A 22,077-nucleotide genomic window follows, 5' to 3' on the forward strand; every position below is an offset into this window, starting at 1 on the left:
TGTTCTGAAAGCCTAACTGATCTAATATGTAAGAAATAGTGTCTGGTCTTAAGGCTGCATCCATATGACATGGGCTTTCCTGCAAGAAGTGGTTTTGATTTTAACTTACCATAAAGAAACTTGCAATCAGAAAAAAGTCAACAACTAAATACTTTTTCCAACTCCAGGTTCTGGTTAAGGGTATAGGAAAGAATCAAGATTTGTCAAAGAGACTCTGTGCAGGAATTAAAGTTGCAATGCTCTAGAAGACTCTGTATATATCCCATTCTTTTTATGAGCAGGTTAGTGTTGTTTTAGAAGACCTCCTCTATGGCCCAGGAATGTTAACTTTTAACAGGTCTCCTGATCTAACTCACTAGTTACCTCTACCTGCTTAGTCATCCATTTGTGATCCAGGTTTTCATCTTGACTTCAACCAAGTCTTATTACTTTGCTGCTTGTTTGGGGGTAGTAGTTTTTAACCTGCTATGGTACAGGTGATAAGTCTCCAGTTGTCTATGGAAGTCTACATTAGACAGCAGTAAGCAATAGACTTATCTATCACTGACTGCATTGCCCAGACTTCTCCAGTGACACTAAGCCTCCTAACCAAGAATGTCTTTTGATGACAGATCTGGTTGGGTGAGGTATTGATAGACCTGTCTACTAGTTGCACCTCTGGCAATCCTGACTATCAAAGCAAGGAGGACCTGAGGGACAACAGGCAGGAAGAAAATCGATGACTCTTCCATCTGTTCTCTCTCACTTGTGTCATCAACTTTCATCTTCTACAGCACCCTAGATAATGAAGGGTATCAAAGGCAATTCTCCATTCCCAAGGGAACTAACCCAACAATTACCCGCTGTACTTGCTTGCATGGCCCGGGCTCCCCAAGCAACTATAACCAGAACACAATTCTAAGACATAAGAACTTCCCCTGACTCAAGAGAGTAAGAAAACAGGTACAACATAAAAGTATCTAGCAAGAAATTCTAGTCAATGTTGAAAAAAGATTGTTATTACATCAGTAAGCTCAAACTCACTTTCTAAAAACAGTTTTAGGACAGGCTAGCTGACATCAAATATTTCTTGTTCAGTTCTTAACTTACCTTCTATTTCAACAGTTCTAGAGCAAATGTTTACTCTAATAGACAAAAAAAAAAAAAAAAAAAATCTGGACCTAAACCTAAATGTGAAAATGGGTCCACAGGCACACTCTTAACAATTTTTTCCAAAGAAATATGTTGAATCAGCTTTACCATGTAGAGCTATGGGTTCCCAGAAGGGTTGCAAATGAGTCTCTAGAGATGTGCCAGTTTCCATTGAAGTAGCTTGGATAGGGCACACTCCAGACAGTCTTGGGGAAGCTCTCGAGTTTCATAATGGAGGAACCTTTCCACATTAGGAAGCTGATCAAATCTCCTCTAGAAATAGTTGGGTATTTTTAAACCAAGCCAGCACATCCTACTGCTTTGCTGATAGCCAATCTGAATTCCAGAATCAAAACTTCACTGAGGGTCTCCACACTTTTCTTTGCAGAGGCTGGTGAGGGTGGCAGTTGCGTTTCGGAAGGGGACCCAGAAACAAAGTTCTGGCTGATGACACTCTCAATCTTACTAGAGCTGGGCCACTGCAGTGGCCGAGTTCTGGAAGAGGTGCCACAGCTTGTGCTGCTTGTGCTCAGGCTGCAGGGTGGCCACTGCCTCCTCCTACAGCTGCCAGCCTTGCTGGACCAGGACCAGGCACTGCTGTGCCCATTGGAAAACCATGCTTGGGCCAGTGCTCCTGGGTCTCTGCCTTGCCCTCCTCCTTCTACTCCTCCATCCTCTGGGGCCTCCCTGCCATGGCCTTGCTGTCGCTGCTGCCACATCCTCATGGAGTGGCCAGGTGGGGGGCCTAGTAGCAAGCAGCAGCTTCTCATGAAAGCCCAGGCCTCCTGCATCCCAGTGGCCTGTGACCCTGCCCCTCAGCCCACCAAAGCCAGGTGACCCCCCCACCCTGGACCTCCGGCCCTGCTGAGGCCCCACTGAGGGCCCTTGCCTCACCTGCTGTGCCCACCTACCACCCTCACTCCTTGGCCCCGTGGCCTCCCTAAGTTGGCCAATGGGGCATGAGCCACTGGAGCCCACACCAAAGTCTCATTTTAGAGGCTTTCATGAAGAGGCATTGGTACATTGAAGACATAAAAGAAAAAAAAATGCCACTTTTGGGGGATGGAATGCTGATGTGGGTACAGGTGACAGGTGCCTCAGGAGACATCAGTGCATTGCTTGACATTATTAGAACAGGGGCAGGCTGTCCCTCTGTCCCAACCTTCAGAACCATTATAGTGGAGGTAATTGAGTATGTTCGAGTTATTTAGGGAGCCAGAACCAGTAGGTTGTGTGTGTATGTGGAAAGGGATTTATCATAAGCACTTGGCTCATGCAGTTAGGGAAGCTGACAAATTCCAATTTTTACAGTGTGAATCATCGAGCTGGAGACCCAGGAGAGCCAATTGTGGAGTCTAGTCTGAGTTCAAAGGATAGAGGACCAGAAGAGGCAATTGTGTAGTTGACCCTGGAGCTGGCAAACTCAAGATCTAGGAAGAGCCAATGTTTTAGACTAAGTTCAAAGGCAGAAAAAAGTTGATGTCCCAGGTGGATGGCCATCAGGCAGAAGGAATTCTTACTGGACCTTTTTATTCTATTCTGGCCTTCTACAGATTGGGTAAGGCCCACTCACATTAAGGAGAGTTATTTCTTGACTCAGTCTATGAATTCAAATGCTAATATCGTCCCCAAACCCATTCAGATACAGCCAGAACAGTATTTGACCCAATATTTGGGCACTATAAGGCCCATTCAAATGGACACAAAGTTAACCATCACAGCAGAGGAGGGCTGATGGGGGCATGCTCCTTTCCCCAGAGGTTTGGACTTTTGGTGGGTTTACTGGAGAACATGTTGCCAGACTGGCAGTGAACTAGACATTGTCCTTTTTCTGGGTCACAAAAGGGAGGTAATGGCCTCTTTCTGCAGCTTTCTTGGCTCTTGAAGGCTGACCACCAGTGCTAAGATGGACCTTGCCTATTAGGGCAAGCCCATGTGAGAGCGATACCACTAGTTGGAGTGACATGAATGGACCCAGGCGAGAAAGGTCAAGGTGTCTTTTCATATGTGAAAAAAAGGGAAGCCAGGTGACTCGGAGGTCGACAGTGAAGGAAGGATGACTCTTGCAGCTTCCACTTCTAGACCTCTTCCTGCCTGGGGGGCGGTGAGTTTGCCCTCCCCTTTCCTAATGCCCTGGTGACTTTTCCCACTGCTGGCCACATTCTCCTCCAAGGAGCTGCTTTAAATCCCTTCTTTGAAAAGAAAGCAGTCAGCATAAGACTTTGCTCAGGATGAACATCAAACAGAATTATGCAGCACTTATTAAAGCAATTGCTTGATAAAGAATCAAAAAGAGAGGAGTCTGACCCTTTCTAGACAAATCTTACCCACATATTGTAATCTACCAATTGGATTTTGTGTCAGTCAACAAGGGTAAATAAATTCTGCTCCTGAGTCAGAACACTTCCTCACTATGCTATAAGCAAATAAAATCTTCATGAAGACTTTCATATTATTATAATATGTAATAAAAATAGCTGATATTCATAAGGGCTTTCATAAGGTGCAATATAATAGGTGTTATGTGCCTACAGACAGACTGTATGGTGTACACCTTATATACAACATCTCATTTAGTCCTCAGAATAATCCCATGGGAAAGAATCATGAAGAAACTATGATTGCCCCCATTTTGCAGATGAGTAACAGTGGCTTAGAGAGATGATAGAACCTGCCAGGATAATCCATCCTGGTGAGACCAGCCATGTCCTACCCCAACAGAACACATAGATTTAACACACAGATGGCAGCACCGGTTTACATCCAGCTGTTATGGAAAGAAGGCTTTCACTTCAGTCAGAAGGCTCCAGCCAGATTCCTAGGATTGCAACAGATTGGAGAAGGCTTTGTTTTATAGACACCATGGTGAATAACAGTCCAGTGAGCCCAGCAGAAGCATTCCATGCCAAGCTGCATCACTTTCATTTCTACAGCTTGAGACATGATTGCATTTGAGAAAAGGAACTTCTCATTGAGGTATCCATCCCTCACCCCCAAATGCCTCGTTGTATAAAGCTTGGTCATGTCCTCTGCCCGCTTTACTAGCTGGAAGGAGCTTGCAGCTCACCTATAATCACCTTTTAGGGCTTTCTAAAAGGAGAATGAAAATTAAACTCCCTCCCTCCCGATTAACACCTGATTAAAATGGGGGTGTTAAGAGTGAGCAGTTTTGCATGACCTTGGAAGGAAAAACTGGCAATTACAAGATCTCCCTGTAGGTAAGTGCTCCTCCCACATTCCTAGCTGAGCTGGCTTTTCTTTTTTTTAATGTATCCACCAAATCAGAACTGAATTTGTAGCTCAGTGGTACAGCACCTGCCTAGCCTGTGTGAGGCACTGGGTTTGATTCTCAGCACCCTATACAAATAAATAAAGGTTCATCAACATGTAATAAAAATATTTCAGAAAAAGTATCCACCAAATTACCTCCCCTACTCTGTTTTCTGAATTGTTCCCTAATGTAGTTTCAAATGCAATATGTATCACTGATAATGATTTACCTACCATCAACCTCCAGGTTCACCCTTCTGTAAGGTAGCAGTATAAACTTTCCAAGAACATAAAAAACATGTCTCCCTAGTAGCAGTTGTGGGGAAAATGTGGCAGTTTTCCACTTAGATTTTCATAAAATTTTGGGGAGGGAAAGGAGTTTTCCAAAGGTGTGTCATTAATGAAGCTTTTTTGTTTAAGATAACTTAAAAAATATTTTTAGTTGTAGATGGACACAATACCTTTATTTATTGACTGGTGTGGTGCTGAGAACTGAACACAGGGCCTCACATGTGCGAGGCAAGTGCTCTACCACCAAGCCACAAACCCAGCCCCTAATTAAGCTTTTCTTTGAAAGGTTTCATCTGATGCCAGAAGGCAAACAACCTGCACTTACATTTTTGATTCAACAAGTTTGCAGAAAACTACCTACAATGAAATTGCCCATAAAATATTTCATGCCTTAGTGTTTCCTTAGCACAGTGTTGGTTATATTGCTGCCTATTACCATCACACCCTAGAGCTTCAGAATCTCCCTCCCTTACAGCATACCTCAGTTCACCTGCCTTCCCAGCTTCCTATCCTCTCAAAAATGGGATCCTAGTCAATCAGGAATAATGACATATTGAAAGCAGCCTCTGGTTTTAATAGCTAGAAAGATGTTATTTAAAAAAAATGTTAAATTGTTAGTTTCTATCACTGTCCTAAATTCCTGCCATAATTTTCAAACAAATTTTAGGTGGAACTCATGTCCCTGGCTGCTTTTTTAGAACATCTACAATTTATAGTATATGGTTTATCTGATGGGTAAAGTGGTGCTTGTTTTTATTTGCATTTATTACATTGTTCAAAGGGAAGTAGATAAATAGAAGTCCTTACCTAAGGCCTTGATTCCATAGACTCACAGCGATTCTCGAATGGCATAGTTCCCCAATAACTTTTGAGAGTTATCTTTATTTTAATACTTTGGGAAGAGAAGATTAAAAAACAAAACCATGCACTTGCATCTCTTTACTAAAGGAACAAGAATACTTCTCAAAGCACTGAAGCAGAAACCTATACTGCTGAAAGATGAAATCCTAAAACTTCTATCTCAGGAAGAGTGAGAACAAAAATGTGGAGAGTGTGGACCACATGAATTATTAGTACAGATCGTTGAAGAAACAATACAGTCATACTGAGGGGAGATCCACATTCTCATCAACAGTGAACTTGTGACAGACCCACCTGAGAAGCTTAAGTTTCCAAGCAGAAAGGCGCAGGAGGATAAGAACTTTACCAAGGAAATTGAAAAGTTCCTAAACTGCTGCCTCCTCTTCTTCCTCCTCCTCAAACTCTCCCAGTTCCTCGGTGGTGGCCTCCTGATACTGCTGGTACTCGGAGACCAGGTCATTCAGGTTACTCTCGGCCTGGGTGAACTCCATCTCGTCCATGCCCTCCCCTGTGTACCAGTGCAGGAAGGCCTTGCGCCGGAACATAGCCGTGAACTGCTCAGAGATGCGCTTGAAGAGCTCCTGGATGGCCGTGTTGTTGCCGATGAAGGTGGCTGACATCTTGAGGCCCCGCGGTGGGATGTCACACATGGCCGTCTTCACGTTGTGGGGGATCCAATCCACAAAGTAGCTGCTGTTCCTGTTCTGTACGTTGAACATCTGCTCGTCCACCTCCTTCATGGACATGCGGCCTCGGAAGATGGCAGCCACGGCCAGGTAGCGACCCTGGCGGGGGTCGCACGCGGCCATCATGTTCTTGGAGTCAAACATCTGCTGGGTGAGCTCGGGCACCGTCAGGGCGCGGTACTGCATGCTGCCCCGGCTGGTCAGGGGCGAGAAGCCGGGCATGAAGAAGTGCAGGCGTGGAAAGGGCACCATGTTCACGGCCAGCTTGCGCAGGTCTGCGTTCAGCTGGCCCGGGAAGCGCAGGCACGTGGTGACCCCGCTCATGGTGACCGACACCAGGTGATTGAGGTCCCCGTAAGTGGGGGTGGGCAGTTTCAGGGTGCGGAAATGGATGTCATATAGGGCCTCGTTGTCGATGCAGAAGGTTTCATCTGTGTTTTCTACCAGTTGGTGGACAGAGAGGGTGGCATTGTAGGGCTCCACCACGGTGTCCGACACCTTGGGCGAAGGCATGACGCTGAAGGTGTTCATGATGCGGTCTGGGTACTCCTCTCGGATATTGCTGATGAGCAGGGTGCCCATGCCAGATCCAGTGCCACCCCCCAGTGAGTGGGTCAGCTGGAAGCCCTGGAGACAGTCACAGCTCTCTGCCTCCTTCCTCACCATGTCCAGCACGGAGTCCATCAGCTCGGCTCCCTCTGTGTAGTGGCCCTTGGCCCAGTTATTCCCTGCACCACTCTGGCCTACCAGAGGGAAAGAGAATATTAGACACAAATATACAAGGATTCTGAATGATGTCATTTGCACTGTGGAGAAGGTAGGACTAGGACTGGAAAATAAAACACCCCAAGATAGTGTGGCCATACATTGATAACTTTCATCTCTCCCAAAATAAATCCTTCCTAGATGCTGGAATGGAGAAAGTGTCTCATTAAACCTAGAATGATAATCTCTAGGAAACACTATTCTCTTCCAAAATAACTCCTCTCCAGGTGCTGGCCACTGACTCCCAACCCTGAAACTCAAATTCCTGAGTGCCCAGACTGACAAGCTCACCAAATCACCCATGAGCTATATAAACCCAGTCCCCTCCTTTGTTCAGTGGCTCATTTTCCACCAGGAAAGTGGGTCCATTCCCATAGGTATAGTCCTGTTCCTGAATAAAAGGCCGATATGACCCATGGATTTGCATCCAGCCCGATCTCTTTGTGCTAACAACTAATCCTAAATAACCTTTTAGAGATGCTTTTGTTTCCTAAGACTGTCTGCACCCTCTCTGTCCACCAACTGGTAGAAAACACAGATGAAACCTTCTGTATCAGTGACCCTCAAAAATGCTGGGAATCATCTTAAAGTAAGAAAAGCAGGAAAGAGAAAATGTTTAACAAAATTCATCTGCTTCTCAAACTAGGGAAAATGGTTCAATACTCTAATGAAGTACAAATAGACAGAAAAAGCACAGGGTGATCAGAGGGGCAAGGGGCTCTAAGCAGTTGTCTAAATCTTGCTCACATGCTGTGCTTTTGGCCTTCATTGCCTAACAGTAATTAAGTGAGTTCAACAGATGCTTTGAAGTTACCTGTAGCCTATTGAGCCTCATTAGAAGCTTTTTTTTTTTTTTTGCTCTTGAGACTTTCCCTTCAGAGGCTGCTGGAATGGATTCTGGCATTAATCCCTGAGCTGTCCAGAGTGACCAGAAAAATGCCCCCACCCCCATGGGCTGGAAGGGATTAGGCCAGGACTGGGGCCATCTGTGGACACAGTATCTCCTGCACACTGATCACTGAGAACTGTGAAGTGTATGGCTGTTAGGAAGAAAGTGAGTCATGGTCCCATGGACCATGAGGACATACCAAACACAAAGTTGTCTGGCTTGAATATCTGGCCGAATGGTCCCGATCTCACCGAGTCCATTGTTCCTGGCTCTAGGTCCACTAGGATGGCCCGAGGAACATATTTGTTGCCTATAGGAACAAAAGCTGACTTACATTTGTGCTTGACAAAGAATTGTGGGTAGGGTCATAATTCTGTGTAGTTCTCACAGAAGGATTTATTATAGAAGATTCCAATATTTGAGACAAAAGGGAAAAAGAAAAAGAATGCTTAGCCTGCTTAGTCATGTTTTAAAAAAATACAAAAAACAAAAAACAAAAAACAGGACTATTCAGGAACTTTAAAGTATATCTTTTTATGCTGGCATTTTATATTAATGTGCAAAAATGCATTTCTTTGTCATTTGTGTGCTCCTAGAACATTTCCTCTGTCACCATTCGGAAAGCAAGTTTAATATCCAATATACTCACCAGATGCTTCATTGTAGTACACATTGATTCTCTCCAGCTGTAAGTTACTATCTCCATGATAACTGCCAGTGGGGTCAATGCCATGTTCATCACTGATGACCTCCCAAAACTGAAAGGAAAAAAAAATCACTCCATGTTCCAGCATCCTGTCACTGGAATGCCTTGGAATGGTGGTCAGACAGTCAAGAATCCTAGACTAAGACCACAGAGCTGTGGCCTGTATTTCTCATATCAATTTCTTCCTGGTGGCTGGGAAGTCCGAAGAACAGGAGCCATATATGGTCACAGACTGAAGGGCTGGAATGACATTGGAAGAGAAGGGAGCAGCAATACAGATCCTCTTGTAGAAAGCAGTGGACACAGTGGGGCTGTCCCTCCAGGCAGGTTTGAATGTCCCTGAATCCCTACTGATGGATGAGTTCCTGGATGGGTTCTAGCAGGACCAAGGATCCAGTGGCCCCACTCCTGGCACAAACCCCAGGCAGCTTTTACCAGCAAAGGTTGATGCCAGCAATGTACATGTTGGCCTCTGGATCCTAACCCTGGCAGGCAATGGGTGAATGTGGGTAGGGATCATGGGAGGGCATCTGAGTGGCAGGGGAAGAAACTGGCCACCATGAGGAAAAGTGGGTCCCTGGGTAATTTAAAGGGCATTGATTTAAGGCACACATAGCTGCATCACCATATTCACGGTGGCAGGTTGTGTTGCCCTGTGGCCTCACCATGGCACCTGGCAGCTGGTGACCCCAGTTTTCTCCCGACTCCGCTCTCATCCTTGGGGCCCCTGGCCCTGGCCTGTGTCACACAGGGTCCACGCCCCAGTAACGTGCCCACCTTGGCGCCGATCTGATTGCCGCATCGGCCTGCCTGGATGAGCACAATTTCACGCATGATGACAAAAGCAAGTGAAGGAGTGCAGGTGAAGGCCACTTTAGAGCTGGTGAAGGCCCCGACTTGGTTGAGCAGAGACTTGCTGGGGCCAGCAGCTCTGCTTTTATATCCTGGACCCACCCAGCCCTGGTGATGTAATGGTGGGCGGGGAAATGAGAAGTTACAGATGAAAGGGATTTGAGTTGAAGGAGCAAAACTGCCTCTGTATAGCCCAAGGTGATCCCCTCATCATGAATATGAATTCTACTTGCCATATTGATTTGGTCTATATCAGAGGTGGAAGTAAAAAATCCAGTTACCCGTGGGGAGTCTCTGGGCTCAGCTGGGTGTCTTGGTTATTCCTACTTTAGGAAGCCAGACCTGGGAGTACCCCCAGCATGTAGGCAGGTGCCTGGTGCCTCCTCTCGGGCTGGGATTGATCTCCTAGACTCTCTACCCTTTCTCCATTGAACAAACTTCTGGGCCCCCACTGGACAGCTTGTGCCACTGATACTCTTCTCCATGGCATCACCTCCACCTTCAACCACCCCTGCATCCTCTTCCACACTACAGCACAGTGCTTACTAATAAATGAGCTTTTAAGTTACTTGCCCTATGCTAAACACAGGTTCATCTAGTTCCAAAGACCATGTTTCCTTTCCCAAACAGTAGGTGTGTGAGGTGAAATTGTAAGATGGCCCCAAGATTCACCCGACCTAGGTGCACACATCTTTTCCCAATTGTTCAATCAAACACTCATCTAGGAACTCCTGTTAAGGATTTTGACAGGTATAATTAAAGTTCCCAATCAGTTGACATCAAAGTATAGAGATTATATGTGCCTTCTCTAATCAAATGAACCTATTTATTTATTTATTTGTTTTGGTACTAGGAGTTGAACCCAGGGGCCCTTAACCACTGAGCCATATCCACAGCATTTTTTATCTTTTTTATTGTGAGACAGGGTCTCACTAAGTTGCTGAGGCTGATCCTCCTGCCTCAGCCTCTTGAGTCGTCAGGAATACAGGCATGTGCCACTGTGATCGGCCAGATGAGCCCTTTTCAAGCAAAGAATTTTTTTTCCAGCTGGTGAGAGAAAAATGTGTGTATTTTTATCCATAGAAACCTCTTCTGATGGCTTAAAGGATGGGCTACACTGTTGTGGAAGGGGCTATATGTATACATTTCAGGTATCCCTGAAATCTTTCTGGGGATCCTAATAGAGCAGAAGGCACCCAAAGGCTGCCCCAAATGGTGGATGTACCTGCTGCATTTGACATGATGCTAACTCGTAGAAATATTCGTGCAGACAGAGCAAAGAAAATGGGACTGACCAATTGGTGGAACCCCTGGGACCAGGAGTAAAAGCTCCAGAAAAATAGACAATTGAATAACTAGAAGAGGTTATAGTTATTTTTGCCAATGGACTAGTTGATAAGAAGCTCTCTCCTAAGAGATACAAGGGATTGGTGGATAAACCAACAGCATATGCCATGACTATTCCATTTGTTAGACCACACATTTACAAAATCATGGAAAAAGAAGTGTGAAAGCAGACCAAAGGCCTTTATCTTGCCCCTCTGAAAATAATTCATGTCATAAAAACTGGACTTGAACAAAGAAGTGATGCTGGTTATCTTACTGAATCACCAGAAATTTGGAGAGTTGGCATTGACTAAAGAATCAAAGGCCTTGTTGGGACTTTATCATGATTAAGTCCTATGCCAGAAAAATAAATTTGGAGCTCTACAGAAGTATGTTAAGCCTTTAGCTATTCTTGGTGCAGGGTTCATGGGAGCTTCCATCACCCAATCTCCATGGACAAGGGGCTAAAGACCCTTCTTAAAGATACTACAGAAGCTGGAGTGGACCAGAGACAGCAACGAGTGTTCAGAGAATTGAACGACAAAGTGAAGAAGAAAGCTATGACATCATTTGAAAGGATTCCATCTTCAGCAACTTGATTGGGCAGCTTGATTACCAGGGTTTTGAAAAGGCTGACGTGGTGATTGAAGCTGTTTTTGAGGACCTCGGTGTTAAGCACAAAGTGCTAAAGGAAGTAGCTCACTGTGTCTTTGCCAGTAACTCCTCTGCTCTCCCAATCAATGAAATTGTTGCTGTCAGCAAAAGACCTGAGAAAGTAATTGGCATGCACTACTTCTCTCCTGTGGTCAAGATGCAGCTACTAGAGATCATCACAACCAAGAAAACATCCAAGGAGACAACCACTTGTACTGTAGCAGCTGGTCTTAAGCAGGGGAAGTTCATCCTTGTGATTAAGGATGGATCTGGCTTCTACACCACCAGGTGTCTTATATCCATGATGACCGAAATCATATGAATCCTCCAGGAAGGAGTTGACCCTGAGAAGCTGGATTCTCTGACCACAGGCTTTGGCTTTCCTATGGGTGCTGCTACCCTGTCAGATGAAGTTGGTGTGGTTATTGTGAAACATGGTAGAAGATCAGGGGAGTGGTTTGGAGGTAGAAGCCTAGAACTGCTGAAACAGCTGGTGTCCAGGGCTTCCTGGGTTGCAGGTCTGGGAAGAGCTTTTACATCCATGAGGAGGGCTCGAAGAATAAGAGTTTGAATTCTGACATGAATAAGAATTTTACAAGTCTGAGGCTTTCTGCAAAGCCTGAGGCCTCCTCTGATGAAGATATCCAGTACCATTGGTGATAAGATTTGTGAATGAGGTAGTCATGTGCCTACAGGAAGGGATGTTGCCAAACCTGCAGAGGGAGACATTGGAGCAGTTTTTGGCCTAGGCTTCCTCCCTTGTCTCGGAGGGTCCTTCTGTTTCATGGATCTATATGATGACCAGAAGATAGTGGACCAGCTCCAGAAGCATGAAGCTTCCTATGGAATACAGTTCATCCCATGCCAGCTGCTCACTGACCTTGCCAACATCCCCAGCAAGAAGTTCTACTAGTGAGCAGCTCCTCCCACCTTGCTCCATCAACACACTAGCCCAGATGCCAGCAGCGCTGCTTCTACAGTGCCATCTGGGTGTATCAGGAAGCCGAAGGAAGACCAAGTGTGACCCTGAGTTTGCTCCTTAATTAACATGACTTCAGCTCTGACCATCTCCTTCCTGGTGAAATCTGACTGTGAATGAGAGTTTGTACTTCATATCAGAAAGTGGGACCCACTATACTGCTTTTATAAACCCTGAAGCCCACATCAGTAGCTAAGAGCCATCTGGAGCCACCTTTGTTGCCTGTTCCTCCTGGGAAGCTAGCGAGCTAGCAATAGCCAATGGTGGTGACAGCATTTCTGTACTGAGCCCAACACAGGACAACAATAAAAACCAAACTATCACCCTAAAAAAAAAAAAAAAGGTTCAGAGGAGAAATTTTTGGGTAATGACATCCTTAACCCAACCAGAAAATTAATCACCTGATGGGATTCAGTGAGTGGTAACTGAAAGCAGGTCGGGCGTGGCTGGAGGAGGTGGGGCATTGGGGCGTGGCTTTGGTGTCTATATTTTATATCTGGCAAGTGGAGTCTCTCTGATTTCTGATCATCATTTGAGCTGCTTTCTTCTGTCATGCTCTTCCACCATGATGTCGTGCCTCACCTTGAACCCTGAGGAATGGACTCAGCTGTCTATGGACCAAGACCTCTGAAACTGTGAGCCCCCAAATACACTTTTTCTCCCTAAAATTATTATGGTCAAATCTTTTAATCACAGCAACAAAAAAGCTGACCAAAACACGATGTATATCCTCTTGTATACTTCAAATCATCCCTAGAATACTTAAAATATTTGGTACAAGAATAGGAGATACAGAGACAAACTCACATAAATACAGTTATCTCATACTAGACAAAGGCCCCCAAAACATATATTGGAGAAAAGATACCCTCTTCAAAAAATGGTGCTGGCAAAACTAGAAATTTATACATAGCAAAATGTAATTAAACCTCACTCTCTCACCCTGCACAAAACTCAACTGAAAGAGGATCAAAGACTTAGGCACTAGAAAAGAAACCCTGTGTCAAATAGAAGAAAAAGTAGGTCCAAATCTTCACCTTGTCAGCTTAGGACCTGACTTCTTTAACAAGACTCCTAAAGCACAAGAAGTAAAATTAGAATCAATAAAAGAGAAAGATTCAAACTAAAAAGATTCTTCTCAGCAAAGGAAACAATAACGTGAAGAGCTTATAGAATGGGAGAAAAATCTTTATCACATGCACCTCAGATACAGCACTAATCTCCAGGATATATAAAGAACTAAAAAAACTTAACACCAAAAAACCAAATAAGCCAATCAATATATGCACTAGGGAACCAAACAGACAATTCACAGCAGAAGAAATACAATGGATCAACAAATATATGAAAAAATGTTCAACATGTCTAGCCTTCTCATTTTTTACACAGGGTTTTGTGCCTTATCACGAGATGTTTCCAGGAGACTGCTCCTCATCTTGCGTACAGACGGGCCTCAGTCCTCTTAAAGGGCTACAGGGCATGCTACTGTGTGACAAACTTATTTATGAAACTGGTTCTCAGTGGAGCCAGTCTCTGGCACACATGGGTAACATGGGTACCTGTCACAACAGAGGCGTGAGCATCTCTTTGGAGTCATCTTCCTAAGCAGAAACCCTGCCAAAAGTGTGCATTTAGACTTCAGATAGATGTTTCCTATTTATCCCTGAATGGTTTTGACCAGAACACTCCCAGCCTTTGCTTATCCCTGGCTTATCCCAGCCTCCTCCTGTTCTTTCCTGTGTCCCACAGGGTCTGTGACACCCAGCAGGGAAGTACCTGTAAGGGAGCTGGTCACAGTCAGAAGCAAGGACTGCATGAGGAACTCCAGAGCATTTTGTTCTCTCCTATCCTAGACAGGAAGCAGGCTCAGTCCTGAAAGTTCTAGAACTGTGATTCGGCCTGCTGCAAGCACTGCACTGGAGGCACGAGGAAAGGGTCTGTTCCAGGCCTTGCTTCAGGCCCAGTAGTTTTTTGACTTGTGGCAGCAAACCTCCCGTCTCCACATGGTGTTTTTCCTGTGTACGTTTCTGTGACTAAATCCTCCCTTTTATAAGGACACAAGGAAATATAGATTTTCTTCTATGACTTTTGTAACTTTGCATTTGAAAATTTTAACTTTATGGACTGTCTTGAGTAAGTTTTTTGGGTAAGCCATATGTTTGTGTCTATGTTCCTTTTTTTTCCCCCATCTGGGTTCCCCATGACTTATTTTTCTATAATTCTTCTGTAAATATTTGTGAAACTTTTCTTTGCTCTGAATTCCCTTTCTCCCATTGACAAAATCAGTTGACTATATTTACATAAGTGTATTTGGTGTTCTCTATTCTGTTCCATTGATCTGTTCATTAATTCTCTACCTAACAACACACTTTCTTTATCACTGTAGATTTATGATCAGTGCCTAGAATCAGATGTGTTGGTTCTTAAATTCTTCTTCTTCAGTCTTATGCTGTCTTTTCTTGATTTGGAAACAGTTTGTTATCATCTTTTCTGCTGAATGTATAGATCAGGTTAGAAAGAATTATCTCTTTAACAATAATGATTGAATTGCTCCTGAAGAAGAAATATCTATGCAGTTACTTATGTTTCTTTTGATTTCTTTCAACCATCTTTCAAAGTTTGCTGAATGCCTATTTGTCTGTTTGTTCTATTTCTACTTCAGTACTTCAATGCTTGGATTGCTATTGTAAATGGCATTTAAAAAAAATTCCAATTCCAATTATTCTTATGTTGCTGATATCAATTTACTTTTGTGTATTGATCATCTGCTGTGCTTCTTATTTCCTCCACCCATCTTGGTTGCTTTCTGTTGCTATCACTAAATATCAGAGATCGAGTAATTTATAAAGTAAATAAATGTGTTCTCACAGTTCTGGAGAATAGGAAGTTCAGAACCAGGGGTTCCAATTGTTGAAGACCTCCTTGCTAGTGGGGCCTCCTCCAAAATCCTGAGGTCAAAACCTCCCCCTTGATAACCTGCTAACCTGTCAATTCATGGATGGATCTCTACACTGGCCTCCCTACACTTTGAGCATGTCCACCACTCTGGCCATTGGCCTGGTCTGTTGGGGCTCTCTTCCCACAACCTGAGTTCTGGTCCCTGCTACCCCTTACTCCATTGCAGCCATGACAATGAAGTCAGATGACCCCAAACTTTCACTTTCGGTGCTTTTGGCAAGTCAGAGAGAATTAGGACTATAATTGGGTTTGTTCTAATGGAACTAATTACCATGATTTTGAAAACCGTGGTCAGCAGCTTCATTCTATATTTTCATCCTTATGTGATATATGCAGAAGGGCTTCCACTAATGGGGAAACCTAAACTGCAATAATTGCCAAGCACTTTGCAGATTGGAAGATAAGAATGCCACCAGTGAGTTGTTAAAGAGATCACTACCTGAAGTCAGGGGCACTCTCATTTAAATTGAGAATTGTAGAGATGGCTCATGCCTCTTCCAGCCACCTCCCCTGGCCCACTGCCTACCCGTTGCCTGATTCCTCCTGTCCGGGCTGACACTGACAACAATGCCACCCCAACGAACAAGGAAGAGAATTTCAGTTTGTTTTTATAAGTGCCAATAGAGAAAATGAAACATTTAAAAAGATTAGCTATGGGTCACCTTCATCATTATTCTCAGCAATAACATGTTTTAAACTCATTTTTAAGTCCAAGTGTTAAAGCCTATGCTCTAGTAATTCCACTCCTGCTCTTAGTCCTGCTGGCTACATCAGCTGGAGAAAGCTCAGGGGGTCCAGAAGACAGGACAAGAATGTTTATAGCAGAAATGTGCTCTGTAGAAAAAGCCAGAAGTCCCCACATATCCCTGAGCCAGAGAACAGATGCAGCCAGTTTGTTGCACTCAATTTGCAATATGGTGATACTGAATGCAGACAGCTTTATCATCGATGCAAAATGATCTCACAGATACAATCTCAAGTGGAAGAAGCAAATTGCAAAATAGTGCATACATCATGATTCTAACTTACACAAAGTTTGGAAACAGGCAAAACCAAATAATACCTTGTTTAGGAATAAACACATTGTGTGGTAAGACTAGAGAAAAGAAAATCCCACTAGGGATTTCATTTTCAGGGCAGGAGTCTTCCCTATGGGGAGATGGAGTGCATTTGGGAGGAGCAGGAGACTACAATATTCTGTTTCCCAGTTAGGCTTTGCACATTTGGGCTTTTTGTGTCCTTGGCACTCTGCTCATATTTAAAGAAATTCCTTGGTGTTAATGAAGTATTATCTAATTAATTAAAATCTGGACTTAAGTCAGTATTTATAAAGAAACAGTGCTAAAGAAACTGTGTCAATCAATAATTCAATTACCAAAGACGTGAGAGAATTCTGACCAGTTCTCATGCAGTGAGTTCAACTCTGCAGATATGAGCTTTTAAATAATAATAGCTAATTTTTATCAAGCAATTGTATGGAACTTTCATAAATGATCCTGTTGTACCCTCTCCCCAACTCTCACTATCCCCAAATACCAGATGAGGACACTGTAGCTTAGGGCTAATGAAGGCTTTGTTCAGGGTCTGCATGGAGTTCAAATTGTGCCTAGTGGCACGTTCTTCTTTACACAGGTACGCAATACACCCACTCAGGTACATGTGTGTACACACTCATACAAACAAATGCATATACATCTTTGTTCACCTGTGTATACATACATAGATATGAACACCTGTGTGTGCATGTCAGAGGCATACACACTTAAAGACATAAGTTTAATTAATAGGAGAATAGCACTCAGTTTCCCTGACTTCATAGGGAAAGGAGACTTTAGGCACAATCTTAGTCCTTCAAATCATTTTTGCAGAGTCTATGCTGTAGGGGGGCATACAGCTCTCCTTTCATGGTGTTCTTTAGAGGGTTTTATTAAAAGGAAAACTTAAAAGGGGTAAAATCATGACTGTCAGAGAGATACACAATTGTGCGTTGTGGAAATAAAAGAATCCTGCCAACATGGGACCCTTCCACGCCAATAATAAGGAAGCCTAAGTTGTACTGGAGTGAGGGCCATGTAAGGAGGGGAAAGCATGGACAGACTCTCTTGTTTACATAGTAAAGTGGAGGAAGAGCAGAGAGTATTTCTCCATCTCTTCCAGAGATGATTGCATACATCCTGTGAACATGTCCTGGATCCCCCTGAGGACTCCTGAGTTGTTTTGGAGTATGTGTTCCTGGTTCTGAAGTGCAGAGGCCCTTGACTTCACATTGTAAAACCAAAAAGTCAGGTCTCTACAGACTGATTCTGGAGACACTGGAAGTGAAGAAGAGAGAAGCAGCTGCCTACTTGGAGGAACGTTTACCATTTTACCTTTATGCACCTTAAAGACTTATTTCACTCCCAGAAGGACATCAGCAGAGTTGGCACAGCATGGGGCTTTCCCTGTCAGAAGTTCCTTCCAGTGTCCTGAGTCAGCTTCAGGATGACTGTGCCAATGGAAGGTCAGGGATACAATTTCCTTAGCTCACTCCACCTCATTTTCCTCAACAAAATTGCATTCCTTGAATAGGATCCTAATGACATCTGGATGAGGGACCAGGCAAGATACCTGAAGGTACAAAGAATTCATAATAAGATTCCAATTATTTCCCAAAGAACTGACCTCTCAGTCTGTATTTTAGTCAGCTTTTTTATCACTGTGACAAAAAGACCTGGAAAACACAATTTAAAGAAGAAAAAGCTTATTTGGTTCACACTTTTAGAGGTTCGGCTGAACTTCCATAGCTCTGGGCCCAAGTGAGGCAGAACATCATGGCAGAAAGGTGTGGTAGATAAAACAATTCAGTACATGGCAACAAGGAAGAAGTGGGCGAGGAGAAAGAGAGAGAGAGAGAGAGAGAGAGAGAGAGAGAGAGAGGGGGGGGGGGTTATGTTAGGTTAAAGTTCTCATGACCTAATCATCTCACCTCTGAATATTCTTGCACTGTCTCACACATGAACTTTTGGGGAATACCTTATATCTAGACCATAACATTCCAACACTTGCCCCCAAAAGCTCATGCCCATCTCACAATGCAAAATGCATTTAGTTGGTTTACTGAAGTCCCCATAGTCTTTACAGTTCCAGTATTACTCAAAAGTCAAAGTCCAAATTTTCATATGAGGCTCAAGGCAAATTCATGGATGTTTTCTCCTTTAGAGATCAAAAGCAAGTTACATACATCCAATATATAATGGCACAGAGTAAACATTTTCATTCCAATAGGGAGAAACAGGGGTATAGAAAAGGAAGGCTGGGACAAGGGCAAAACTGAAATCCAGCTGGGCAAACTAGTTGTATAGCTCCTGGTTCAGCATCTAAGACACATGGAATCAAGATGTTCTCTCCAGAAGACTTGTGTAGCTTGGTCCCTGTGACCTTGCTGATTGCAGCCTACATTATCTCTCTTGGCTTATTTTTGCTTGATTCTTGCAGTTTTCCTTGGCAGAAATCCCACATTATTAGCATTTTTTAGATGGGGTGGGCAGGAGCAGTCTCCACTACAGCTTTAGATTCCTTCTCCTATCTTCATGAATCACCCTCTCATGGGCAGCCTTCAGGGACTCTGATCCTGTTAGAGTTTGCCTGGCCTCCCAGCCCTTCCTTTGAAATCTTTGTGGAAGCTTCTATGACCTTCTAACTCCAGTATTCTGCACTCCTACAGAACTACCACATGGGTGACGCCAAGTCTCCTGTGACCACGGCTGTAGTGGCCTCTGGGTGCCTGGGTGGCTGAGCATAGTGAAACAACTCCCTAGGTTCTCCTGTGCAAGCAGAGTCCCCCATGGTTTCTCTCAAAGAAAGTTATACCCTTGAGCCTAAGATGGGTGTGGTCTTGCCAATTCCTGAGACTCCCTCAAGTCATCTTTCCTATTGTCTCTAGTATTTCTTTAGTGGCTATAATCTCTTTAACAACCACAACTTTTACCCTCACTTTGTCCAAACTATAAGTTTTCAAATCTTTCTGCTTTACTTTCTAAATTTCCTGATTATTACAGTAAACTTGGCTAAGAGCCACCTGCAACATCCATGCTACCACCTGAATGCTGTGCTATCTTGAAATTTCTTCCATCAGATTAATTAGTACCTCATCTTTAAATTCAGCCTCACAAAGTCTCAGGACATGTGCAAAGTGTGATAACTTCTGTGCCAGAACATAACACAGAGGCCTCTAATCCAATTTGCACTAGAGTTCTTCCTTCTGAAACCTCATGAGCCCAGACTGTACTGTCCACAGTCTTATCAGCATTCTGGTCTTTTGAGCTCCCACCAGCATCCCCCATTAAGCTCCATTTACAACATTCTAAAGCTTGCATTTCTAAACTTTTCAAAGTTCCTCATCCTGCAAACCAGCTCTCAAGGCCTCTGAATCACTTGGTCAGGTTAGTTACAGCAACAACTGTTTTAGTCAGCTTTTGCATTGCCATGACCAAAAGACCTGACAAGAAAAGTCTGCTTTCTTGAGGCCCTGTTTTTGGCTCCTACTGTCTTTCTGAGTGGTGCCCTTTGGTCAGTGATCACATCTCTTCTGAGGGCTGGTCTCCACGCTCTTACAATCCATGCCCTTGCCATCCAGGACACAGTTGCTGCCCTTTTTCCATGCAGATGAACTCAAGTGCAGAGTTCGTGTCTGGACTGTGGTTCATATGTTGCCCCACCAAGTCTTGCCTTTGGCAGATGAGCTCCCCACAGGAATAGAATACAGAGCAGTGTGACTTGGGAGGAGCATCCAGTCCTTCAGGGAGGTATAGGTGGCAGGAGGGAGGCAGCCAGGATAGAAGTTCAAGAGGAGTCCCTGTGTGTCACAAGTGAATCAGTTGTGGAAAAGGTAGTTAGAGGAGAGAGAGAGATGGAGATGCTGGTGTTAACATGATACTGTACAAATGGAAGGTCATGGGTAAGAATACCCTGGTTGCAGGGCAGTGCAAGATGATGCCCATTCCCACTGGGTGACTCTCAATGGGTTTATTCATTATACAAATGGTCAAGGGGGAGAAAACCTGGACCTGTCAATCGAGGCTGCCTCTTGCTCATCCTTCCTCTTGGAAGAGGTGGGATTCATGAAACACACCTGGAATTTTTGCATGATCAGGACTGTGCTAGGCTCAGGGAGAAGGAGCCCCTGATACCCTGCAGCTCCTTATGCACAGCCCATCCATTTCCTGTTTCCTCCAGTTTTTCTCAAGTCACACCCCAAAGCAGAAATTCTCCCACATAGTATCTCTCTTTGTCAGTGCTGCTGTAACAAACTGAGTGACATAACACCAGATACATCTCACGGTCCTGAAGACTGGAGTCTAAGATTAAGGCACATGAATGTTTGATTCTTCCTATGGTGTCTCTCCTAGGCTTCTAGATGGTATTTTCTTCCAGAATTTTCTCCCAGCATCTTCAAAGAGTTGTCCCTCTGTGTGTGGCTGTGTTCTAATCTCCTTTTCTTATATGGAAATTAATCAGATTGGATGAAGATTGACCCTAATGACCCTATTTTAGTAAATCACCTCTTTTGGGCTGGGGATGTGGCTCAAGCGGTAGCGCGCTCGCCTGGCATGTGTGCGGCCCGGATTCAATCCTCAGCACCACATACAAACAAAAAGATGTTGTGTCTGCCGAAAACTAAATAATAAATATTAAAATTCTCTCTCTCTCTCTCTCTCTCTCTCTCTCTCTCTCTCTCTTTAAAAAAATCAACTCTTTAAAGACCTTTTCTCTAAATATAGTCACATTCTAAGTTACTAGGTGTCAGGGCTTCAAGATTAAAATTTTTGAGGACAAAGTTCAGTCCGCAAACCCAAGGAATTGGCTTGAGGGCTTTGTTAAAAGAATATGTCACTCAATAATCCTGATCTGCTATCTTTGAGGTATCATACAGGTACATCATTTTGACATGTGAGAAGTCCTGAAAAAGGGGACTCCAGGCTTGTAGTCCCAGGAGGTTCTGAGCTGCTGAGGGCAGATCACACAAGTCCCTGTAGACCACAGATCTCTACAGATCCTTGTAGACCACATAGGTTCCTGTAAACATTATAGGTTCCCATTGAACACACAGGTGTCTGTAGACATCTCAGGTCTCTGCAGACCACACAGATTACCGTAGACAGCATAAGTTCTTGTAGATCACACAGTTCTTACAGACCACAATAGGTCCCTGAAGACCACACAGGTTTCTGAAGATAGCTCAGGTCCCTGTAGAAACTCAGGACCCTGTAGATAACATTAGTCCTTGCAGATGGCATAGGTCCTAATAAACCACATAGATTCCGGAAAACAGGAGAGGCTCCCATGGAACACAAAAGTTTCTAAAGATCACACATGTCCCTGTACAGCATATGCACAGTTTCTTTTTGATAGCATATGGCTCTGTAGACAGGTCAAGTGCACATATTTTGCCGCAGTCTGGCTGGGCACAAAATCACGAGCCACTCACAGCTTTTTAGATTCAAACAGCAATTCTTTATTCCCGAACTCACACCGGCCCTCTACAAACACATTCTGGGGAAATTCACGTTCTGGGCCAAATTCCATGTATTCCACCAGGCTCCGAATCCCAAATACCTTTTTGAATCCCAGGAGAACTCAACGGGAACTCAAGGAGCCGGCTTGCCTGAGGCAGCAGGATACGCCCTATTCCCAGCAGGGTACACCTTAAACCCAAGGAGCAGGATACTCC

The 22,077-nt window shown here is 44.1% G+C and overlaps 1 protein-coding gene and 2 pseudogenes across 1 annotated transcript; 1 reads left to right on the forward strand and 2 right to left on the reverse strand.

Moving 5' to 3' along the window:
- Positions 1–1,198: 1,198 nt before the first annotated feature.
- LOC113198759 (HUWE1-associated protein modifying stress responses 1 pseudogene) lies at positions 1,199–1,804 on the reverse strand (annotated as a pseudogene).
- A 4,114-nt stretch (positions 1,805–5,918) lies between these two features.
- On the reverse strand, positions 5,919–9,433 carry LOC113198762 (tubulin beta-4B chain-like). Its single transcript, XM_026411612.2, has 4 exons — positions 9,377–9,433; positions 8,543–8,651; positions 8,093–8,203; positions 5,919–6,982 (listed from the first exon to the last, which is right to left on the reverse strand). The coding sequence occupies exons 1-4, from the start codon at positions 9,431–9,433 to the stop codon at positions 5,919–5,921; spliced, it is 1,341 nt and encodes a 446-aa protein (XP_026267397.1).
- Positions 9,434–10,106: 673 nt separating this feature from the next.
- LOC144253723 (trifunctional enzyme subunit alpha, mitochondrial pseudogene) lies at positions 10,107–12,344 on the forward strand (annotated as a pseudogene).
- The last annotated feature ends 9,733 nt before the right edge of the window (positions 12,345–22,077 follow it).

The sequence above is a fragment of the Urocitellus parryii genome, chromosome 3 (genome assembly GCF_045843805.1).
Source record: "Urocitellus parryii isolate mUroPar1 chromosome 3, mUroPar1.hap1, whole genome shotgun sequence".
In the NCBI taxonomy this organism is placed as follows: Eukaryota; Metazoa; Chordata; class Mammalia; order Rodentia; family Sciuridae; genus Urocitellus; species Urocitellus parryii.

Excerpts from the sequence above, each read along its gene's own strand:
- LOC113198762 (XM_026411612.2), bottom strand. The coding sequence starts at position 9,433 with ATGCGTGAAATTGTGCTCATCCAGGCAGGCCGATGCGGCAATCAGATC. Across the intron at positions 8,204-8,542 it reads GTACTACAATGAAGCATCTG|GCAACAAATATGTTCCTCGG; the intron begins GTGAGTATATTG and ends TTGTTCCTATAG. Across the intron at positions 6,983-8,092 it reads GCCAGACAACTTTGTGTTTG|GCCAGAGTGGTGCAGGGAAT; the intron begins GTATGTCCTCAT and ends TCCCTCTGGTAG.